The 20,465-nt window shown below is 40.6% G+C and overlaps 1 protein-coding gene across 4 annotated transcripts; it reads right to left on the bottom strand.

Annotated features, from left to right (window-relative positions):
- Nucleotides 1-13,053: 13,053 nt before the first annotated feature.
- On the bottom strand, nt 13,054-19,995 carry mtfr1l (mitochondrial fission regulator 1-like). 4 transcript variants are annotated; one of them, XM_027275086.1, is made up of 8 exons: nt 19,841-19,994; nt 17,918-18,048; nt 17,650-17,757; nt 17,468-17,577; nt 16,869-17,080; nt 15,613-15,991; nt 14,886-15,047; nt 13,054-14,697 (listed from the first exon to the last, which is right to left on the bottom strand). In XM_027275086.1, exons 2-7 carry the CDS (start codon nt 17,930-17,932, stop codon nt 14,930-14,932), a joined length of 942 nt encoding a protein of 313 aa, XP_027130887.1. In that variant the 5' UTR covers nt 17,933-18,048; nt 19,841-19,994; the 3' UTR covers nt 13,054-14,697; nt 14,886-14,929. The 4 variants fall into 4 exon arrangements, with proteins under 4 accessions (XP_027130887.1, XP_027130888.1, XP_027130886.1 ...); XM_027275087.1 differs by having other exon boundaries at nt 13,054-15,047; nt 17,650-17,736; nt 19,841-19,995; XM_027275085.1 differs by having other exon boundaries at nt 13,054-15,047; nt 17,918-18,081.
- Nucleotides 19,996-20,465: the final 470 nt, after the last annotated feature.

The raw sequence follows: 20,465 nt of genomic DNA, 5'->3' as shown, positions 1-20,465 counted from the left end.
ACAAGGCAACTTTTAGATTTTTTAGATTAGCCATGACAATTGTGGCAGCAGGAACAGAAGTAGTTTTTGTCCAGCATCTTGACAGACCATAACTGCAGCCTGATGGTAGTAACTCCAAATAAGAGTTCAGAGGGTGACCGAGGTCGGACAGGACTGACTGGCTGGGCCTTCTTCAGGTTTGTGTAGGTTATTCAGAGTGTAGAGTGAGATACCTGTACCAGCCTTCAAAGGATAGATAGATAGATAGATAGATAGATAGATAGATAGATAGATAGATCACTCATGGTAGTAATTGTTCCCGTCCTTGTAACATTAACCAGAAATGTGCTGAGGTCACACACTCTCCCACCACCTGCAGTGCACAAGACAATCCCCCCTCGAAGCCAGACAACCAGAGCATGAGTCAATGTAGCGTTTGTGCATGTATGACCACGTGGTGTTTGTGTGTGTGTGGTTACTGTGAATCATGGTAGCAGAAAAAAAAAAGCCAAATTCATGACCAGTTGTGTCAGGATACCAGAAGATAGAGGGAATGAGAGACAGAGAGAGAGGTAGAAACATTATAATTTCCTCTCTCAGCTGCTGGACCATCGCAGTGGAAGGAGGGCGTGAAAAGATGGAGAGAGGAAGACTGAGCGATGGAGGAGGATAGGACAGAGGATTGGAGAGATAGGGGTTAATTATTCCAAATGAAAGGTTTCATCGAGGCAACCAAGTTGTGCAATTTCATGGCTCACAGTCGCTGTGCCTTCCTTAAGATTATTACGATGTTTGTAAGCAATAAAATCTGTTATATGATCATTAAAGACATCCGTGCGACCTCATGCATTTGTTCTAACCTTGAAGTATTTCTTCTTGTTTATACCTGCCACTATATATTTGAATTGTTTAGCAGATTATATCGGAGAGTGCATTCCATCCGGGCAGACGTTTCCGTTTGGAGGATTTGTGGTCAAACTTTCCAGAAACAATTTTCGGTTTCTGTTTTCAGAACCTGCTCTGGTCATTTTCACCCATTCCCTTAGACGTCGATTCATTTTCTTCAGGGAAATGTGATGATTCAACATGTAAATACCTGCACATCTGTTTTAACGTGACTCCACATAAAAATGATACTCCAAATATGTGGTTTGATTGCCACGGAAATGTCACACCAAATAGTCTTCACTGGAGTTCTTCGTCAGTAAAAATAAGTGCAGACAGAGAAGCATTACACAGAAGCCAACATCGATGATCAATAATAATCACGTAGTTATGTACACATATCACAGCTAAAATGAAATGTCTACACCTCCTACTACTTTGTCAGCATCACACTTTTGTAATTTACACATGTGGCAGATGTGCGTATGTGTTTTAAGGATGTGCTGACACGTGTGTTATTTTGTGTGAATGCTCTGAACTTCACTCGCTGTCTGCAGGTTTCTAGTTGTAAATGGTTGTTATACTGTCTGAGTACCTCACTGCATATGTAATGATTTCACACATTAATGTGTTGTATTAAGAAAAACATGTCACTGGAGCTAATTTACAAGGTTAGAAAGATCTCAAGCTGTTTGACTTAATGAAACTGGATTCAGTATATTACACCTAACCAACATAATCATTTATATTAAATCCAACCCTTTGTTTTAAACAATTTTTATAAAGCTCAGTAATACATGCAATTTTATGGATAAAACCTGCTACTTGCCTAGATTAGTAAAAACCATATTCCCTGTATCAGTTAAATGTTTTAGCATGCTGACATATTTACAATGTCAAAGCTAAGCTGGCAGTGTTTAGTAGCTATATTACCATATTCACCATCTTAGTTTAATGTTTTACCGTGCTGACGTTAGCTGATTAGACCTAAACAGAGAGTCCAGACTGATTGGGATGTATTTTTGAACATATTTGATCATAAACCAATCATGTAAAAGTATTGGAAAAATAACATTTTGACCTGTAACAGAGGAAAAGTAAGGGGAATTGTGATTTTATGCAGATATTATGTGGTAAACTAAGCAACCCAAAAAAGACAGTAGCACCCATTAAAACAAAGGTGATGGTGAAGTTTTATAATTTAATCGATTAAATATGATGTCTGTGCTAATTTCTTTAATTATTCATTATCGTTGCTTCATGATATTCACCAAAATTGAAAGTTACACCCTGACGTGAAAATACAAATGGCATGCTCAGTGTTAGCTCCTGATTTAGTCCTGTTAAAAAACAAACAAGAAGGATAACTGATGATAGTGGCAGACGATTTGTTGTCATGATTTCTGTGACTATGATCAGCACTTCCAAAAACTAAGCCATAATTTCACAAGGTTGAACGATGGTTTGTGTTTTATTTCTCTGTTGTGAACTGAATCCCTGCAAACAAATCACAACACGTGGGTTAGAAAAGATTACTTTTTCCTGTAAACACCACACAGCGTGATCCATTGATGTCATTCCTGGTCATTGTGTCCCGAATGCTGTGAGATTGTGAAATCCCCTCTCAAGTTTCGTCACACTTTCATGTGCCAAACTCCACATTTTGCCTCTTACTGGTGGGTTTCTCAGATTCTCTGGCGACTCAACATGTCAGCCAGCTATTCTTGGAGCGTAGTTTCCTGCTCACGCACATGGTGTTCACATCAGTTTCTCAGCCAAGAAGATCAGTTTTGAAATCTGTCATCAGCGTTGTTACGTTCACGGCAGAAGTAAAAGGCTGATGGAGTAAACATATGGTAGATTTATCACAAGGAAAATAGATGGGAAGGTGACTTTCTAGTTTTGGATGATAGGTTATCATTGTTATTATTATCACCACATGAGTGGAGCTTTTGTGCCATGAATGCTTTCTAATTTAACACTGCATCCGTTCTATAATTTAAATAGACATTGCATTCTTGAGGAGGTCTATAAATTGAATAATTTCATCATCATAATAATAAAAACAGATCTGATTGGATTCACTGCAAATGAATGTACACATATATAGACGATAATAATGCCTGTCATCTAAAAGTGTGCACCATCATTTTATTCTCTCTGTCCTCAGCTCCAAGCAAAACTGAAAATGTTTGCAATTAGCAATGACCGAGTCTGACATTACACACACACACACACACACACACGGATGCAGACACACATACACACACATCCCAGCATGTATTACAGCAATGGGCAAATGGATTCCCTTAGAACCAAGGCTAATTAGCTCATCTTATGGGCCAACCTAGGAATAGTCTCTGCAGGGGACTTGACAAAGTAATGAGAGATGTGAATGTATATATATATATATGTGTGTGTGTGTGTGTGTGTGTGTGTGTGTAGAGAGAGAGAGAAATGTAACTTTCTGAACTAACAAATGTATAATGATGGTTAAGAATTCAAAATGACAAATTACAGTTAAAAAGTCTAGTTCCTGGGCATCCTGTATGAAGGTTTTGAAGCTTAAAATCTGTGACTGACTGCTGCCATCTTTGTATCCCTGCCTCTTCCACCTCCTAATCTAAAAAATCGGCAAAGACGTGGATCATCTGTGGACCTGAGGCGGGCTGAATGGTGCCTGTAACAGCACCCACCTGTCAATCAAAGCTGTTAATTATGTATGACTTTAAGCCTTAATACAATTTGAACAGGTGAGTTGTATAAAAATTCACCCTCAGTACTGTTGCATAATACATATGCCTCTTTCTTAAAGTTAAAGCTTAACTTAGCATGAAGACTGGATATGATATAAAACTCACTCAGACTAACATGTTAGCTTAAAGGACTTCCTGTAGACTGGTTGCCTGGCAACCCCTCAGTGATGACAAGGCTCCACTTAGAGTGTTATCGATCTCATGGAAGTCTCAGAAGGAAAGTGGAGAGGGCTATTTCTCAAAATGTCAGACTATTCCTTTAATCACCTTTAATCACCATCACTGAAACACGCTGCATTTTCACGTGTGGGTCTACATGTATGTTTTTCTGAATATGGCAGATTAATATTAACAGTCTGAAGGTCCCGGTGTGTCCGTAATGACTCATGAATGCGCAGCACCGCTCAGGATATAACACTTTAAAGGTGTAAAACCTTTTCCTTACTGGACACTGATTGACGTGAGAGTGCTGCTGTTCAGACTGAAGCATCATTCTTTCATTACTGTATTCGACCCAATGACGTACCGCTGACCCCCTATGACCACATAACTGGTCTCCAGCTGGTCATTTCTGAGTCTTGGTGTGTGCCTGTTAGAGCAAATGAGACAGCAGAGGCTAAAAACAGCACAGAACAGCAGCTGATCCTCTGCCACGCTGAGACCAGCACATCAGAAACAACTGTACTTACACAGGTTTTACTTTAATAGTTTTATTTGAGCATGCTACATATTTTAAATCTCCTTTTTATATATAGAATAAATGCATATAGCGATGGTTGGCAACTTTATGGTCACATATTTTACAACAAACTAGTTCCTTTGGTGCCAAGTATACTCCGTAGCTGTGAAGTGAAGCCAGTGCAGAAGTGCCAAAAACTGCAGTTCCTTAAGTTTCCACTTGAGGTTGGCTATAGAACAAGTCAGTCTCCATAAGTCCCCATGTTAAAATGTTCAACTACACAGCAGAAATAAACATGTTTACAGCCTGGTACAAAAAACAGTTTTGGTCTCTATAGCTAATTTCCCTGTTCAATTTTTATATAACTCACCTGTTCAAATTATATTAAGGCTTAAAGGCATACATAATTGTTATTAATGGTTTGTTTTAGCACCCAGGCGTCATTCAGCTCGCCTCAGGGTGGCTGATGATCCATGTCAGCCAAGGACTGCTAACGTGGAGGTGGCCAGAGCCACCACACTCTGATCTTCAGTACAGCTTTTTAGAAACCTATGGGTGACGTCATGCCTACGCCGTCCACTCTTTATACAGTCAGTGTTTTTAACAAGCAGCAATCCATTAATGAATCAAACAATTCATGAAATGTGACCAAAGACACCAACAAAACTAGAAATTAGAATATCTGAATATATTAACAATTCATGCCAGTACTTATATTTGAAAATACATCACCACAGTTTTAAAAGGTTAAGGCTGATTTAAGCTTTTCTTATTTTTCATACATAAAAGGACTAAAACTGTCGATATATAATTGACCATCTCATTGACTCAAACTATGGTCAAATAAAAAAGCCATATCAGGACACGTTTCATTTTCTCGACTAATGACGTATGTACACTGTACATAAAGAACATTGGGCCATCATCTGCCTGTTTGATCACTGGTTGCACACCTCATCAAACATGCAATAAATGTAGAATCACTCGTCTTTTATTCACACAGTTGGCCCGAAGTGAGATGTTTTATTTATACCATGGGTCGGTTCAGCCAAGCAATCTGATTTATTAACGACGGCTTCCAACCGTGCCGTTAATGCCCATAAAACATGGCTAGGTATGCTTTATTGGTTGTTATGCCAATTCCTGTGGTAACAAGGGAGCTAGTTAGCAGTCTCTGTGTCTCTCCCGTCTTTGATTCAAATGTATTTCTGCTATTCTGAAACTTATTATACACTTGAGGACATTCCCCGCTGCATTTATGAGCGCTTCAGTGCTGCCAGTTGGATGCAATAGATATGCAATAACCACACTCTTTAGTGAAATGTGCAATTGGATGACGCTGCATAGTCTCACTAATATATATCTTATATTTGATACCAGTTGTTTCATCTCAGGCTGTAGCCATTCAAATTCAACTTTCCAGAGTTGCCTGCAATGTTCGAATATGAGATGCCAAAGTTTGATGTACCTTGAACCACTGTACCATTTCCCCAAATGGTTTATTTGAGATTTGCCACTGTGAGTTCTCAGCACAGATACAGGCACGAACAGTCTGATCTGATGACCGTTATTTTATTTACACTACTTAGACACACAATTTAATACAGATAATAAATGCTTGGCATGCGCTCTTGGCCGCCCAGCCTTTCCAGTGCATCTGCTTGGCACCCGAGTGTGCCTCCTCTCCGCCCAGGTCCAGCATGCTACTGCCTAAAAAAGGAAAGTGTAATTAGACAACCATTTCCAGCTGTGTCAATCACCTCCACCTGGCGCTGCTCTCCTGTACCAATTCTCTCTCCCCCAGATGAATGGCAACCCAGGCCCACACCACAATTACCAAGCAGGAGAAGTGGACATGTGCCCTGGGGTCTCAGACTTCCAGGGACCTTTTTTTGTTCCCTGGAGGCCACTGGAGACTAATATCACTCATAGCTTCATAGTTTATTGGTCATATTTGGGTAAATATTTTAGTAACACAGATCCTGGCATAGTTTAATTGGTATAGTTCACTTCCCAGTAACCAATTTCAAGGAAATTCTTTAGAATATGACTAGCTCAAAGTAGACATCCTAATTACGTTACGCAACTGACAGTATAAAGAACAGACGGCATATCCGTGACTTCACCCATATGTTTTATGTTGGCTGCCCGGCCTCTACCGCCTCATGGCTAATCTAAACAATCTAAAGGACGCCTAGTTGCTTAAAGAAGCTATCTGTAACAGCATTTACCTGTCAATCAAAGCATCCACGCTCTTAATTATGCACAACTTTAAGCCTTAATATAAGTTCTATAAAAATTCACCCTCGGTACAGTTGTCATAAACGGGGAAATTAGCTATAGAGACCGAAACTGTTTTTTGTACCAGGCTGTAAACATGTTTATTTCTGCTGTGAAGCTGGACATTTTAACATGCGGACTTATGGAGACTGACTCGTTCTGTAGCCAACCTCAAGCGGACGCTTGAGGAACTGCAGTTTTTGGCATTTCCGCATTGGCTTCACTTCACAGTCACGGAGGTTGCAGCTCGGTTATCATAATCCAACAACTACAAATATATATAATATATTAATATTTGCAAAGTGTATTTACAGTAGTGTGTGGAGCATATTGGCTTGTGTAATTGTGTTTTTTTTTTCTACAGAAACTGCATCATTTATGAATGGCTGCCACGGAGGCCAAGATACTGGGGTACCATCTGGGACTCACAAACCAGCTCTTATCAATATCTCATCAAAACGTGACTAAGCTGGGGCAAAAGAGAGTGAGGAGGAAAGAAAAACCTTTTCTGTGTCTTCCTCTCCTCGGGTGAATTTATTTTTCTTTCTATATTTCTTTCTTTGATTTCTTTAGGACCTCATTTTAAAGCTGACCAGTAAAAAAAAGCTGATTTTCTGAAGACATATTTTCTTACTAAGGTAGCTGATGGATGCCAGTTGTCACACATGAGGAGCTAGGGCAGGCTAAAACAAGGCCATGATGATGACTTGCTCCAATTAACAGTGCAAAATGATGGATATAAACACACCGCAGATATCTGGGTGCTGTGCTGTCCTAATCCAGATCTCATCAGCCTCATCATCATATGTCTTCACCTCATTTTGTCCATTTATCACTACTTCTATCTTACTTGCACTTTTTGGAGGCCACGGTTAAAGGAATATTTTGAAATATGCTCACTTGCTTTCTTTCTTTTTTAGCTTAGATTTGCATAAAGGCTGGAAACAGGGAAGTTTCTCCCATTGTTAGTCCCACACATATCCCATCATATAAAGTATATTAATTAATCAGCTTTAGCAACAAATGTAGGTGGATTTTGTTACTTCGTGCACAGCCATGCTGTTTACATGTCGAGTCTTCATCAGTGACAGTATAAAGAATGGACTGTGTAATTGTTTGTATAAGTCTATAATTTGTTAACCTTTTCAAAAATCAATGTATTGCATTTGTTTGATTGTTGGTTTGAGTAAAATGCTTTTATTTTGAAATCTTGGCAAGCCTTGTGCATGTGTGACTGACAGCATCAGCACAAACAATGGCTTTACTTCACAGCCACAGAGGTTGCCGCTTGTGTAGCTTCCTATTTTGTGCATGTGAGCGATCGTCTTCCCTAATTTTAGTCTAGAAAGCAAATTATCATGTTTCCTAGAATGTCACAGTGTGCTTCAAGAGGAATTTAGCACAAAATCAAAGGCAGACTGAGCCGTGAATGAAGCGTCAGCTTAGTGTTTAGAGATATTTTAATGTGGAGCCTAAACAAAGCACTAAAAAAAGCAGAAACAGGCTCAGCAGTGTTACAATGAGAGGCAGCGCAACACTTAAGTGCTATCAACAGTTCCACTTATGGGCGCAATTTACTTTGCATCACAAAGCAATCATGTTTAGAGGGCAAACCCACTAATAAGACAGAAACACTACAAAAACCCAAAAATAGAAACAACAGAGTGAATTCAATGGAGCTGCAGCCGCTCTTGTGGCACTGTTCCTGTTGTGAGTCATAAGTGTTAGTTTTGTGTCTTGATGACGCGGGCGGATGCGTGGGTGACACTGGGGGAGGGTGGGTGTGGGCGGGTGGGAGCAGCAGATGCATCGCTTGTGTTCCCCCAGACCCTTGTCATCCACTCAGTCTCGGCTTCATTCAGCTGGTTGTTGCTACGATACAAACACGGGAAGATGACACTCGAAGTGAACACGCAGACAAACGCACAAAAGCTGTTACGTCCTTTAACATTCTGGAAAATCTTTTCTATTTCTAAAACAATTCAAGTGTCTTGCCCGCATCAAGTTGGCGTGGAGACAAACAAGGATCACTTAGTTGTGAATGCTTAGCATAGTGAATTAATCAGACAGGAACTGTGTCTGACATGTTTCTTACAGTGGATTTTCTCAAATGAAGAGGATGATGACACTTTGACAATATTGGGGTGATCTGGGGAGACTTTAGCCCTCAGGTCAACTTCCACTTCTCGTGTGCGTAATGAGGAGGACAGAGTTTTGGAGCTGTTTTGATCATCATGAAGTGCAGCGCACTCTGCTTCTGGCATTTTCTCTGGTATTTCCAAAAGTTGAGGGCCATTCAGTCGAGAAAATGACACGTCTTTATAACGACACAGAGAAAAGTTTAAACTCACTTGTGTTAAATGTACTTGTACGCTGACGGTGACATTTGTTCAATTCATCCTTGAGTTGTGGTCAGACGGGTTGCTGTGTAGTTGAGGATGATCTACTTTGAATCAACAATGGACAACATCGTCACCATTTCAATGTTGGAACAAAATATATTGTATGTGATCAGGGGGAACCTAAAGCACAAAGACTGCTGTACAAAAATATAGACTTTAATTACAATAGAAAACTCCATTCCACTAGAGGGAGTATTATATATTTAATACACAAATGAACAAAAAGAGAACGACATGGGACCAGATTTCACGTTCAGGGGCTTCTAGTGTTGCGTTACCAATGACAGTATAAAGACATTGGATAGAGTTTGCGTGACGTCACCTGTAGGTTTCCAAAGCGCTTTGAGCGGTTTTAAAGCTCAAAATATGTGGCACAGGCCACCGACATGAAGTCTTGCCTCTTCTGCCTCCCAGCTAATATAAAAATCAGCAAAGAAATGGATCATCAGCAGACCAAGTGACACCAGGGTGGTCAAAACAAACCATCTGTAACGGCACCCACCTGTCAACTGCAACAGTTTTGAGTCGGTTTTGTGTTTCCTGTTTTATCTTGTAGCTCTCGACTGTCAGTGTCAGTGTAGTTTCACCTGGTGTCCTGCATGGTTATTTAGTTTCTGTGTTTCCTTTGTTTCTTTGTCTGTATGTTTTGCAAGTGTCTGCTTACATGTGTTCCTATTTTTGTTTGAATCTCCATCTGCCTTTTGGTTTGGTTTGTGTTCATCGAACTCCAAACAAAGACTCGCCTCAGCTGCTCTCTCAGGTGTGTCTCTGTCCCTTTGCCTGCTCCTAGTGCTGGACTTCCTGTTACCATTCCTTCCACATGTATAAGGGCAAACATGTATGTATGAAGATTAGAAGAAGTATGAAGAAATACTAACTAACATCCAGTGTGTAGAATTTAGTGGCATCTAGTGGTGAAGTTGCAGATTGCAACCAACTGAATACCACTCTGTGAAACCCGCAAAAAAACATCAAAGTCCCCATCTAGAGCCAGTGTTTGCTTTGTGTCCTCTGGGCTACCGTAGAAACATGGCGGTTCAACATGGCAGACTTCGTGGAAGAGGACCCGCTAACAAAAACATAGGGAGTCTGAGTTTCAGGTTATCAAACAGTAATGAAAACAGAGTTATGAATATTATATCCCATTTATGTCAGTAGAGACCAATAAATGTTACACACTGTTCAATATTGTCTCAATGCACAACATTGCCAACTTTCCCACAAGGATACAACTATTTTAAGGGTGTGTGGACAAAGCATTACTTCACTGTGATGGATGCTACTTGTGTATATAACTCTGTAATGAGGAAAATAACTTAAAGTTGGCAAACTGTCTGACAATATTTCACACTGATTTATTTGTATTTTGCTCTCTGAGGAGCCACAACACTGATCATTTGCTTCTCTTTGATGACAGAACCATTTCCCTGCACTTTCAACCATTATTTTTAATTAGGAATACTAATGCAGCATTTTTAAGACGTGATTCATGAATAAAGGCATTTTCCTGTCGATCCTAGATGGATGCAAATATGCCAATAAATAATACCTACTGTGACATGTTTTCTGTAACACCTGTTCTGTGAGACTGATGGCTCCCGGAGTGATCTATGCTCCCCTGGTTTCGCTTCAGCTCAGCGGCGCTCGACACATTTGTCAGACAGATTCATCAAAACCAAAAACCCTAACAATGTTTCTGTCCAAAGTAAAACTTCATCTATTTATCTCCCTGGGTGAAAAAGCAATTCTTTTGATCATATTGTTCATGAAGGTAACAAATGAGCTTGAAACCTGACAGCCTCTGGCCAGCATTAGAAAAACATGTCGGACATTGGAGGGATGTTTCTGAGTCCAATGACGGGGTCCCCTTATGAAGAGCTTCCAGCGACATAAGGAGACATTGATAAAGCACTCTGGGGCTCAGGGAGATGGTGGAGCCATGCTGACCAGTCAGTATGACAGATACCCTACCTGTTGGCGTGTTTGCTGCTTCACTGCCACTTATCACAGAGTGGGAACTTGGCTGGGGTTTCTGCCTCATGTGGTGGGATTGGAGTTGGCAAACGTACAGAGGCGGAAGAGATGTATATCCAGGTGGGACAAGGTCATTGTCGTGCAGGACACAAAGTAAGCCTCAAATATTGGCGAGTCAAGTTTTAAGTAAAGGTGATTGATTTAAAATGTTCAAACACAGTAAGATCTGTAGTAAATTTACAGAAATAAATGCTTTTTAGTGATGTTAGTGGTGTGGCTCTATGGATGGTAAAACTGGTATAGTTCCCCACTTTGATCCAGACTGAAATATCTCAACTATTGGATGAAATGCCAAGAAACTTTCCCTGGAGGATAAATCCTGCTGACTTCAGTAATCCCCTGACTTTTCCTTTAAGCAACGTCATGAGAATCACCTTTTTTGGCTTTGAGTGAAATGTCTCAGCAGCTATTGGACGAATTGCCATTAAATTTGGTACAAATATTCATGTATCCCTTAGGACGTGCTATAATAACTTTGTTGACTATTTTAACCTAATCTTCCAGCGCTATCATCAGACCCACATTTTAATTTGCTCCAATAGTTTGGTTCATGACTAAATACCTGAAAAAATAATGAAATTCCCATCTGCGTCAGCAAATTTTTTGCATGTCTGCAACAGACCAAAATGGCAAACATGGTAAATTGTGTATTGGCTAACAATAGCACGTTAGCATGCTAAGAAGCTAAATAGTAAATAGTATATCCACTAGCATCAGCATTTTAACATTGTCACTGCATTTAGCGTAAAGCACAACTGTTGATGCCAGCATGACTGTATAACATTTAAACACAGCATCAGATAATACCACCTGTGATGACTTATTTTTAATCGATAGGGATGGAAGTCATCGATAATAAAGTGAAACTGAAGGTGGAAGTCTGTCCATTCAGCTCACAGCTGTGCCTGTCACACTTAAATGTTACTTCACAGAACAACATCATCAGCCTTTCAGCAGCAGCTGCAGGGAAACCACCATTTGATTGTGTACTGACCAGCTGTGAAATTCTTTTCACAAGTCTTGTAATGATGAAAATGTGTCAATGTCACTTTGAACTAAAGGCCTGTATTTATAGTTTTAACAGAGCCTAATTTTGACACTGAGCCCTATTAATTGGGCTCTCCACAGACATCTCCCTGTATCTAAAATAGGTAGGAAGTCCATCGTGGAGGTGAAGAGGGACAAAGTAGGCCAAGGACTCTCACAGAAAATAGACTGTGACTCACTGAGGGGCCGGATCATCTTGGGAAAGAACAGGAAATGGGAAAGAATGTGGGTTAACAGCGATTTCCTCGAAATTACAGGCGTACGAGTACAGGCCCCCCGCGGTATGACGAGGAGAAGAGGTAATACATGATATGACTGTCTAGCTAGCAACATCTATATAAGGCCTAAATGGTCAAATGTTGAATGTTTGTATCATCAGTGCTGCAATACTACGTATATTAAGCATTTTAAGTTTATGCTCTTGATCACTGCATTTCGGAGTTAATATTCTATTTCGTTTTTCTCCTTTACTGTTACTTTATGTGTAATTTTACACATGAAACATGCTTGTTTAATAAAGTAACACACATAGTTATAGATTAGCCCAGCTGTATATAAGGACGGTAAAGTGAGCTCCATCTTTACTGCATTAAAATGATGCTTACACACTTTTGTATGTAATATACCAATAATATATATAACAGTTTGAATGGTGCCATTCTGCAAAATGAATACTTTTATTTTTATATTTTCAGTCCACTTTCCTTGAATACTGTTTTGATTGCAACATGTCAGCCTATGGTATTGCTACCCAATACTTCTTCCATTACTGTTTGATATTAAAGTGAATGTTAAAGTAAGTGTAAATACTTCATAACATCTATATTGTTTATTTGGTACATTATAGTACTTGGTGAAGGTGGTAAATTAGGTTGCTCAGTCTCAAACAAATCATCCATTGTTCGCCTGCACTGACCCCCCATGGAAATCATTGGTATTACACCATAAAGTCAAAACACACATTAACTGTTCCCACAGAAAACTTAGTCGGTTTCAAAACAATCAGCCAATCTTTATTTACAAGTCCTCACATGACAAAAACAAACAAACACACAGATGATGAAGGTGATGGACTCAATCCTACAGAGGTACAACGGTGAGAAACCTTTAAACTAGAGACATAAATTCAAAACAAGCTTACCAACTAAATTCTCCACTCCACTCATTATCAGGGCTAGTGATGGCGTCAAATAACGGACACAGAATTAACATATTTTATTTGCATATAACAGCTCACTCACCTAGTCGGTTTTTACGTCATCACTCTGAGCAATGAGGAAATCGAGGTCACAGCCAACACACTTTTAACTCCACTGCATGCGGCGACACACAGATGGGCACATTCTTGTTCAATCCAGACAGTTAATTTAGCAGTAACACTGCAGAACTACTAAAGGATTGTAGGCGTAAGTAGGAGTGACACGTGTGGAGGTAAAAGTGACACAACAAACACAACACAACTGGTCCTTAACGTCGTTGTTTATGATGAAAACATGTGAATCTTAGTAAAGATGAGGATGGAGGTTCAGGGAAGGGCCGATTAAAACAAACCCATGGCACTTTAACTAATGTGGGAATAAAAATCAGACGTCGGAGCACACAAAACATCCGTGGTAAGGCGTAGAAGGACAAGAATATTGATTGTTATTATTGTGACTTGCACAAGCGGTTTGCCCATTTTTAGGGGCGACGTGTGCCTGTAAAAAGACCTGTACGTGCTTGTATGTGTTGCTTTTATTGGACAGCTTCAAACTATGATGGCAGCATATTGCACTCACGCATATCATTAAGCATTCCTTTGGATTTCTCACCTCAAACTTCAAGCTATATCATCAGCATATTCATGCTCCGTTTGGGGTTTTTTTTTTTTTCAATGTCCTGCGGTTCAGTGACTATCAACCTATATGTTAATCACAAATAAGAGGACAGGCATAAGAGGTGCAGTGAAGCAAACAACATATAGTATATGATGCTGTGCATATTTGCAAACCCAGTACTGTACTGCAAATATTCAAACAGCAAAGATCTGAAGTTATTCTCTCCCGACACACACAAAAACACACACACATCCTGTGATAATCTAACAGTACATCTCTGCACGTACACGAGATCTGCTCTCATTTGTACATAAAATATTTTCAAGTATGTTAGAAGATATTCCATATCTGAAAAACAAAAAAGTTTATTTGCATCTCCTCTGTGGATTCAAAAGCGACTCTTGTGATGGTGGGATGGATGAAAGGCCTTTTAAAAGAAACATTCTTCGATTTTAAGTCCAAAAACTTTGTTTGGATGTCCCTGTGTGTTATAAGATCAAAAATCTAAACAGAAAACAGAGAGCAAGTTGAACCAGTCCTCATTCAAAGTATATTTAAACATGAAAGCCTTTTTTTTCCAGAGAGAAATAAACCGGATGCAGTATGCGATGCTCTGATTATAGGTATGTAGATGTGGCTGTTGCCCCCCCTCCCGCTCACACTGCACCAGCGCCGTGAAGTTCACATTTGGTTTTGTATGTCTGGGACAAAGAGTTTTTTCTTTTTTTTTTTTTGTTCTAACTGTGGCAGGCAGCTATTGCCTCAGGACTGAGGAGCAAGGTTGTGGATCCATGGGTACATATTCCACAGGCAAAGGCCTAAAAATATTGAGGGAGAGAGGGAAAAAAACAAAAAACAACAACAACTAAGAACCCACAAGTCAGCTAAAACATTCTGCGACTGAATACATAACCGATGACGACCTCCCACATGCCCTCAAAAGGTTCATTATACAAAATATTAAAAAAACAACAACTAGTAGCTACTATCCTTGTCCCCGACTTACATGGAGCAGCAGGATTGGGTATTTATGAGAAACAGGTTATCAGGCTACTTCCGTTTCACAGAGGCAGTATCTTCATCCTTCAGGACAAACTTTTTCCTCAGAGCTTCTGAAATCAGAGAGGCCGAGTCCTCCTCTCTGAGGGACGTACAGCCTCTGTTGTACCTGCAATGACACACACACACAAAAAAACAATAATGTAAAAACTGTTCAGAATGATCAAAATAGAAGATTGATACTCTTGTGTATGTAAATAAGACACTACAGCCAGCACAGCTAGTTAGTTTAGCTTAGAAACTGGAAACAAGGGATGACAAACAACAACTAAATTACTAGTACCAGATATGCTATGAGTCCTGATGACAAGACTCCAGGAGATAAGTGCTACAATGTGGCTTTTGGCTGTTTATGCATGTTTTATTTTGAAAAATCGACGGGATTCTCTATGCCGTTTCGTGTCTGGACGCGGGCTGCTCGTGTTATCCTTCAAAAATAGAACAGCCATGAATTCCCTGTGGAGCTGAGCAGAGGTCCGCATCTGAATTGGACTGTGGTGGGGCCGACGGAGTTTGAAACATTGACTAGAACGGCAGCGTATAGCTTTGGCAGTCACGGCGCACACGGAATGCGGCACATCCGTGCCCGGCGAAATTTGGGAATATGATAACAAATAATTTTAAAAAAGCAAACTCAGTGACCTTTGTAGTGTTTGGCCCACGGACTAACTTACCTGTCTTTGCTCATCTTCATACGGTTCATGTCCTTCAGGATGTCCATAACATCAGCAAAGCTGGTGGACTTTGATAACGACACTGTGTCCTCCTCCGCCTCCCGAAAGTCCATGCTGGGTCTATCCAGGTCAAAGGTCGCTGAAGCCGTCATGGAAACAGGCGGCAGAGGGTCGGGGACGAGCTCTGACACCACGGATACCATATCTTTGTCCTCTTCCTCTTCCTCCTCTTCTTCTTCCTCCTCCGTGACGTCGCTGATGACAAAGGAAGCGGCGGCCGTGGCGGCCGGTTGGTATGGCACCGTCTCGAAAGGTGCCATGGAGAAGCTCATGCTTGTGTCGTCTGGGGAGAGCAGGTCAGGAGTCAGGGGGTTGGAGTCTGAAAGAAAGCAGAGGTGAACAGTGTAGAGTTTGAGATGGTGTTGAGAGAGAGAGAGACGGGACAACTGAAAAAAGACAAAAGTTGCAACTCTGTTTCTATTTTTGTCTGTCATTCCTAATGTGAATTTGAAGTGTGCATATCAGTATGCTGTTGTTAGCACTGTTACACCTTAAATGACATGCAATAGAAGAGCCTACACTCCAGTCACTCACAGTTTATTAATGCTCTCTTAGCAGTATGTTATTTCTTCATAAGACGAGCATTTGTAAACCTCCCTGAAAGCCCAAATGCTTCTAGGATCACATTATCCACCTCACGGCTTAACTACATCATTGTAAAGAGATAAAGAGAACACGACACCATCACTTAGCATGAAGGCCTGATCTATCCTTCCTCTGTTCGCTGAGCATTTCACGGCACACAATATACACAACTTAGAGAGCAGCTAAGCGTAGTGTTTAAATCTTATAGCTGAAGTTCCTTGGAATAAAATACATGTGAATACATGATACTTTCCATGACCTCCCTGTTGAGACGTTGAATGAGTGACACCGAGCCGCCACAGACTGCAGAGATTATGTTTTGTCGCTGACCTAGAAACTAATGCCAAGGCATCTTAGTACCAAAGAGCTTTAGGAGAATCAGGGCAGCTGACTTGGCAACGAAAGTATCACAGTCAGATGAAGACAGTAACTCTAATGTGAAACGCAGCGTCACTAAAGCAATCTTAAAATCTATGCTGCACACCAGGCATCTTTATGAATTATAGTGTGGAGCATCAGGTTAGACGTGTTACCAGTTCTCACATGACGCGCTCCCCCCCGCCCTTAACATTATTCAAATCTACACTGTGATTCTTGCTTTGGTTACCTACCAGAATCACTTGCCACGATCTTGGCGATCTGTGCACGGAGTCTGCTGAGCTCGTCCTGCAGGGCGGTGGTACGGTTCAGCGCCGTCACCCCAGGCTTCCTCAGCCCCTCCATTCTTTTGCCTTCACGGCGGAAGTTGGGCACAGAGGAGTTCCTGTGGAGCACCAGGAGAGGCGTGGGCCGCCATTCGTGTTTCAAGGGACGGCTATCACTCCTGAAAAAAAGAGGATTGGGTGATCAGTGTTACTTATCAATAACCTCTATCATGATCAAACCTGAATGGTTTGAGTTCAGCTTTTAAAGTATGTTGCACGTCATGTGATGCCTCTCTTTCTCCTCATAAACTGTCATACTTTAACAGCGGTTTATTACAGGTGCAGCACTGGAATAAATTCTACTTCTGTTTATAGGGTTCACTTTTTACAACCACCCACGGCTGCAAAAATCTGCATAGAGCTGAATCAGCGCCTCTCTGACACAGTATCAACAAAAACAGGACATTATAACCTTGTACTGCATTTCTTTAGGCTGCACCTAACACGTTGGAAACCCAGACAGTCTGGGATAATGTCTGTGTTTTCAGGCTTCACTAGATACTTACCGCACTCTGGCATATGTCTCTTCCTCATCTGCAACAATCCAGGCTATGTCTGCCAAAGTAGGAACCATAGGGCCGTCCATGGGCCGAAGAGAAGGCAGGCCGGGTAGTTCCTAATGCACAAGGACACAGGTTAATTTTGAATAAAGACAAAGATAACATGCAGGATGGGATCTGATTTTTACCTGGAAGCATGCCCTTTGTGGAGGTCTGAGCGGAAGAGTGGAACCTATTCTTCTCACAACACTGCGGGTGGATCCATGAGGCTTATTCTGCCAGATAGGAATGACTTCCTGTGAAACATATATTAAAAAAACAAAGTCTCTACATGAGGAACATCTGTGCTTACTCTAAGATGTTCACTCCTGCACAATCATGTGGGAGAAAGGCAGTGTTAAAATAAACAGCGATAAGTAAAGACATCACTGACAGCTTAAAAAAAAACAAACTTACCGTTTCTGTTTCCATGGTGATGGTGGGTCAGTCTCATTCGTCGCGAAGTAGCACACCAGCGCTCGGTGCAGGCGGTGTTGGAAGTCGGAGCAGTTCAGTACGCAGATGCCATTTCAGTACGACTGCCAACTCTTGGGATATAAAGGAGTGATTAGTTAGAGCATCTGTGGGGAGACACAAGCAGGAGGAGAAGGCTGCGTCATGTCAACCACAGACATAAAACAAGAAACGTTTAGCTGAGTGGCACGAGATAAATTAATAAAAATTCTGATGAAATTTAACTTTTTATAGCAATATCTCAAATAAAATGCAGCTTCTGCTTTTGTATAATTTGCTTGGTGCTATTTATTTTGTATCACTAGAAAATACATGATACTTTGTATAATTATATATTACTGTCAATTACTGAAGTCATACCTTATAACTTAACTTCCATTTAGTAGATAATATATCTAAAAATCATATATATCACATATTTTTATGACAGTGATACTACTAGGTGATCTTTTTATTTATTGATTTATTGCTTTTAACTTATTGTTATAGTTTTTATTTATTGATTTATTGCTTTTAACTTATTGTTATAGTTATTGTGGTTTGTTTTATTGCAAAACACTCTGTAACTGAGCGGTTTGAAGGTAGCTGAAGCCAACAGGATTTAAACAGACTTGTTTGTAAGGCCAGTGATGTTGTGGGGGTGCAGATGGACTCGCTGACTGTGGTGTTGGAAAGGAGGATGTTGTCTAAGGTGCGGGCTATCTTGGACTATGACTCCCATCCACTCCATGAGGTGCTGGACAGACTCGGGAGCAGCTTCAGCCAGAGACTGCTGGCACCAAGATGCTCCACAGAGAGACACGAGAAGTCTTTCCTACCTGTGAGCATCAGCCTCTACAACTCTAAAATATCAGACACTCCAAGTCAATTTTTTTAGCTATCAAACTGGCTTGTGCAATATTCTCATGCATGCATACTGCACTTTATACAATCAGTGTCTATTCTCTGTACAGTCTCTCAAAGACTAAATTCTTTATAAAGTTTTAGATTTACATATTGCATAGTTCACTGTTACTTGTTTTTTTATTGTAACTGTTATTTATACATGTGTATATAGTGTTAAAATAGGTTATCGTATAGGTGTATATTGTTAAAGTTTTGTTTTCTTACTATCTCACTTACCGTTTGGGAGCTGCTGTAACAAAAACTATTTCCCTGCGGGGATTAATAAAGTATTTCTGATTCTGATTTTGACAGGTGCTATAAAAAATAATTGGTTAGACTAAAATTAGTATCATTATCATTATAAAAACCTAAAATAATTAGTTGTCAGCACTTATGACTGGCTTTGACTACATGCTGTACAATCAGAAAATTAAATAACACATTAATAAATGTTAATAATCTGCCCTGGAAGGTTGCATTGTCCTATTTTAACCTGTTTTTAATGTTGTATTCTTGTAATTTGATACTTTTATGGTTCTTTTTGTTTGTTTCTGTTATTTGCTGTCCACTTTAATTTAATGTACGCTGTCCCTGGGTGACAGAAAGGCGCCTATGAAATAAAATATTATTATTATTACAACAACACCATGATTTGAACAACATATGCAGCAGCAGTGCTAACACACGTAGGTAATAACTACGTCTTAAATTGTAAAACAGCTGACAGTTAATTACAAGAAGCTGCTGGGCTGCTTTGTCTGACTCTGCCGTTGTTGATAACAGCAGGATTAATGTTAGAAATTAAGTTTTAAGGGCAGAGGTCTGTGAAAAAGTCAGCTCGTCGTTAGCCGGCAGCTAACGTAACGGCAGCTACCTCCGTTAGCCTCGTTAGCTGGTTGACCCTCAGCGGCTTTTCTCCGTCTGACTTCGCGTAACTTCCTAAAATAACAAAACAACCGACGCTGCGAGAGCGTAACTCACGGTAAAGGACGGCAGTGTTTGTGAAGGCTGGCCGGGTCTACTCTGAGCAGGAGGCAGCTTCTCCTCTTCGTCTTTCACACCGGGGATGTGTGTTGTCGTTCATCCGACCGGAAGCCTTCCTGCGTGCCTGTCCCTGAGTTTTGATTGGCTGCCGCGATGACCTTTCTCCATGGCAACCTGTACAAGCGCGCCCCCGAGAGGCGGAGGAGAGCATCACTGCATGCGAGGTGCTTCTTCTTCTTCTTCTTTGTTCAACATCTGTCAGCATCCTAAATGTTGCATTAACTGCCCTCTTCTGGACTTTACTTTCTGGACTTTACTTCTTTAATACTTTCCTTTAAAAAAATATTTTAATTAACCCAGTTAAAACAAGATGAAGAAGAAGAAGAAATACTTTATTTATCCCTCAATGGGGAAATTATTTTTTTTCACTCTGTTTTGTTTATACATGACAACCCAGACACACACAGTACAAGGGCTCATAGACATGCATTGTGGAGAGAGATGGTGGAGTGATGGGCAGCTGGGGGATCGGTGCTTTGCTCAAGGGCACATTCGCAGTGCCCAGCAGGTGAACTGGCACCTCTCCAACTACCAATCCACGGCACTGGGTGGTAGTAGCTCA

Source organism: Larimichthys crocea, chromosome XXIV (assembly GCF_000972845.2).
Source record: "Larimichthys crocea isolate SSNF chromosome XXIV, L_crocea_2.0, whole genome shotgun sequence".
Classification (NCBI taxonomy): Eukaryota; Metazoa; Chordata; class Actinopteri; family Sciaenidae; genus Larimichthys; species Larimichthys crocea.
The sequence above is the reverse complement of the archived record's forward strand: the minus strand, read 5'-3'. Positions and strand labels throughout refer to the sequence as shown.

Excerpts from the sequence above, each read along its gene's own strand:
- mtfr1l (XM_027275085.1), bottom strand. Across the intron at positions 17,578-17,649 it reads CACAAAGGGCATGCTTCCAG|GAACTACCCGGCCTGCCTTC; the intron begins GTAAAAATCAGA and ends CTTGTGCATTAG. Across the intron at positions 15,992-16,868 it reads GATCGTGGCAAGTGATTCTG|ACTCCAACCCCCTGACTCCT; the intron begins GTAGGTAACCAA and ends GCTTTCTTTCAG.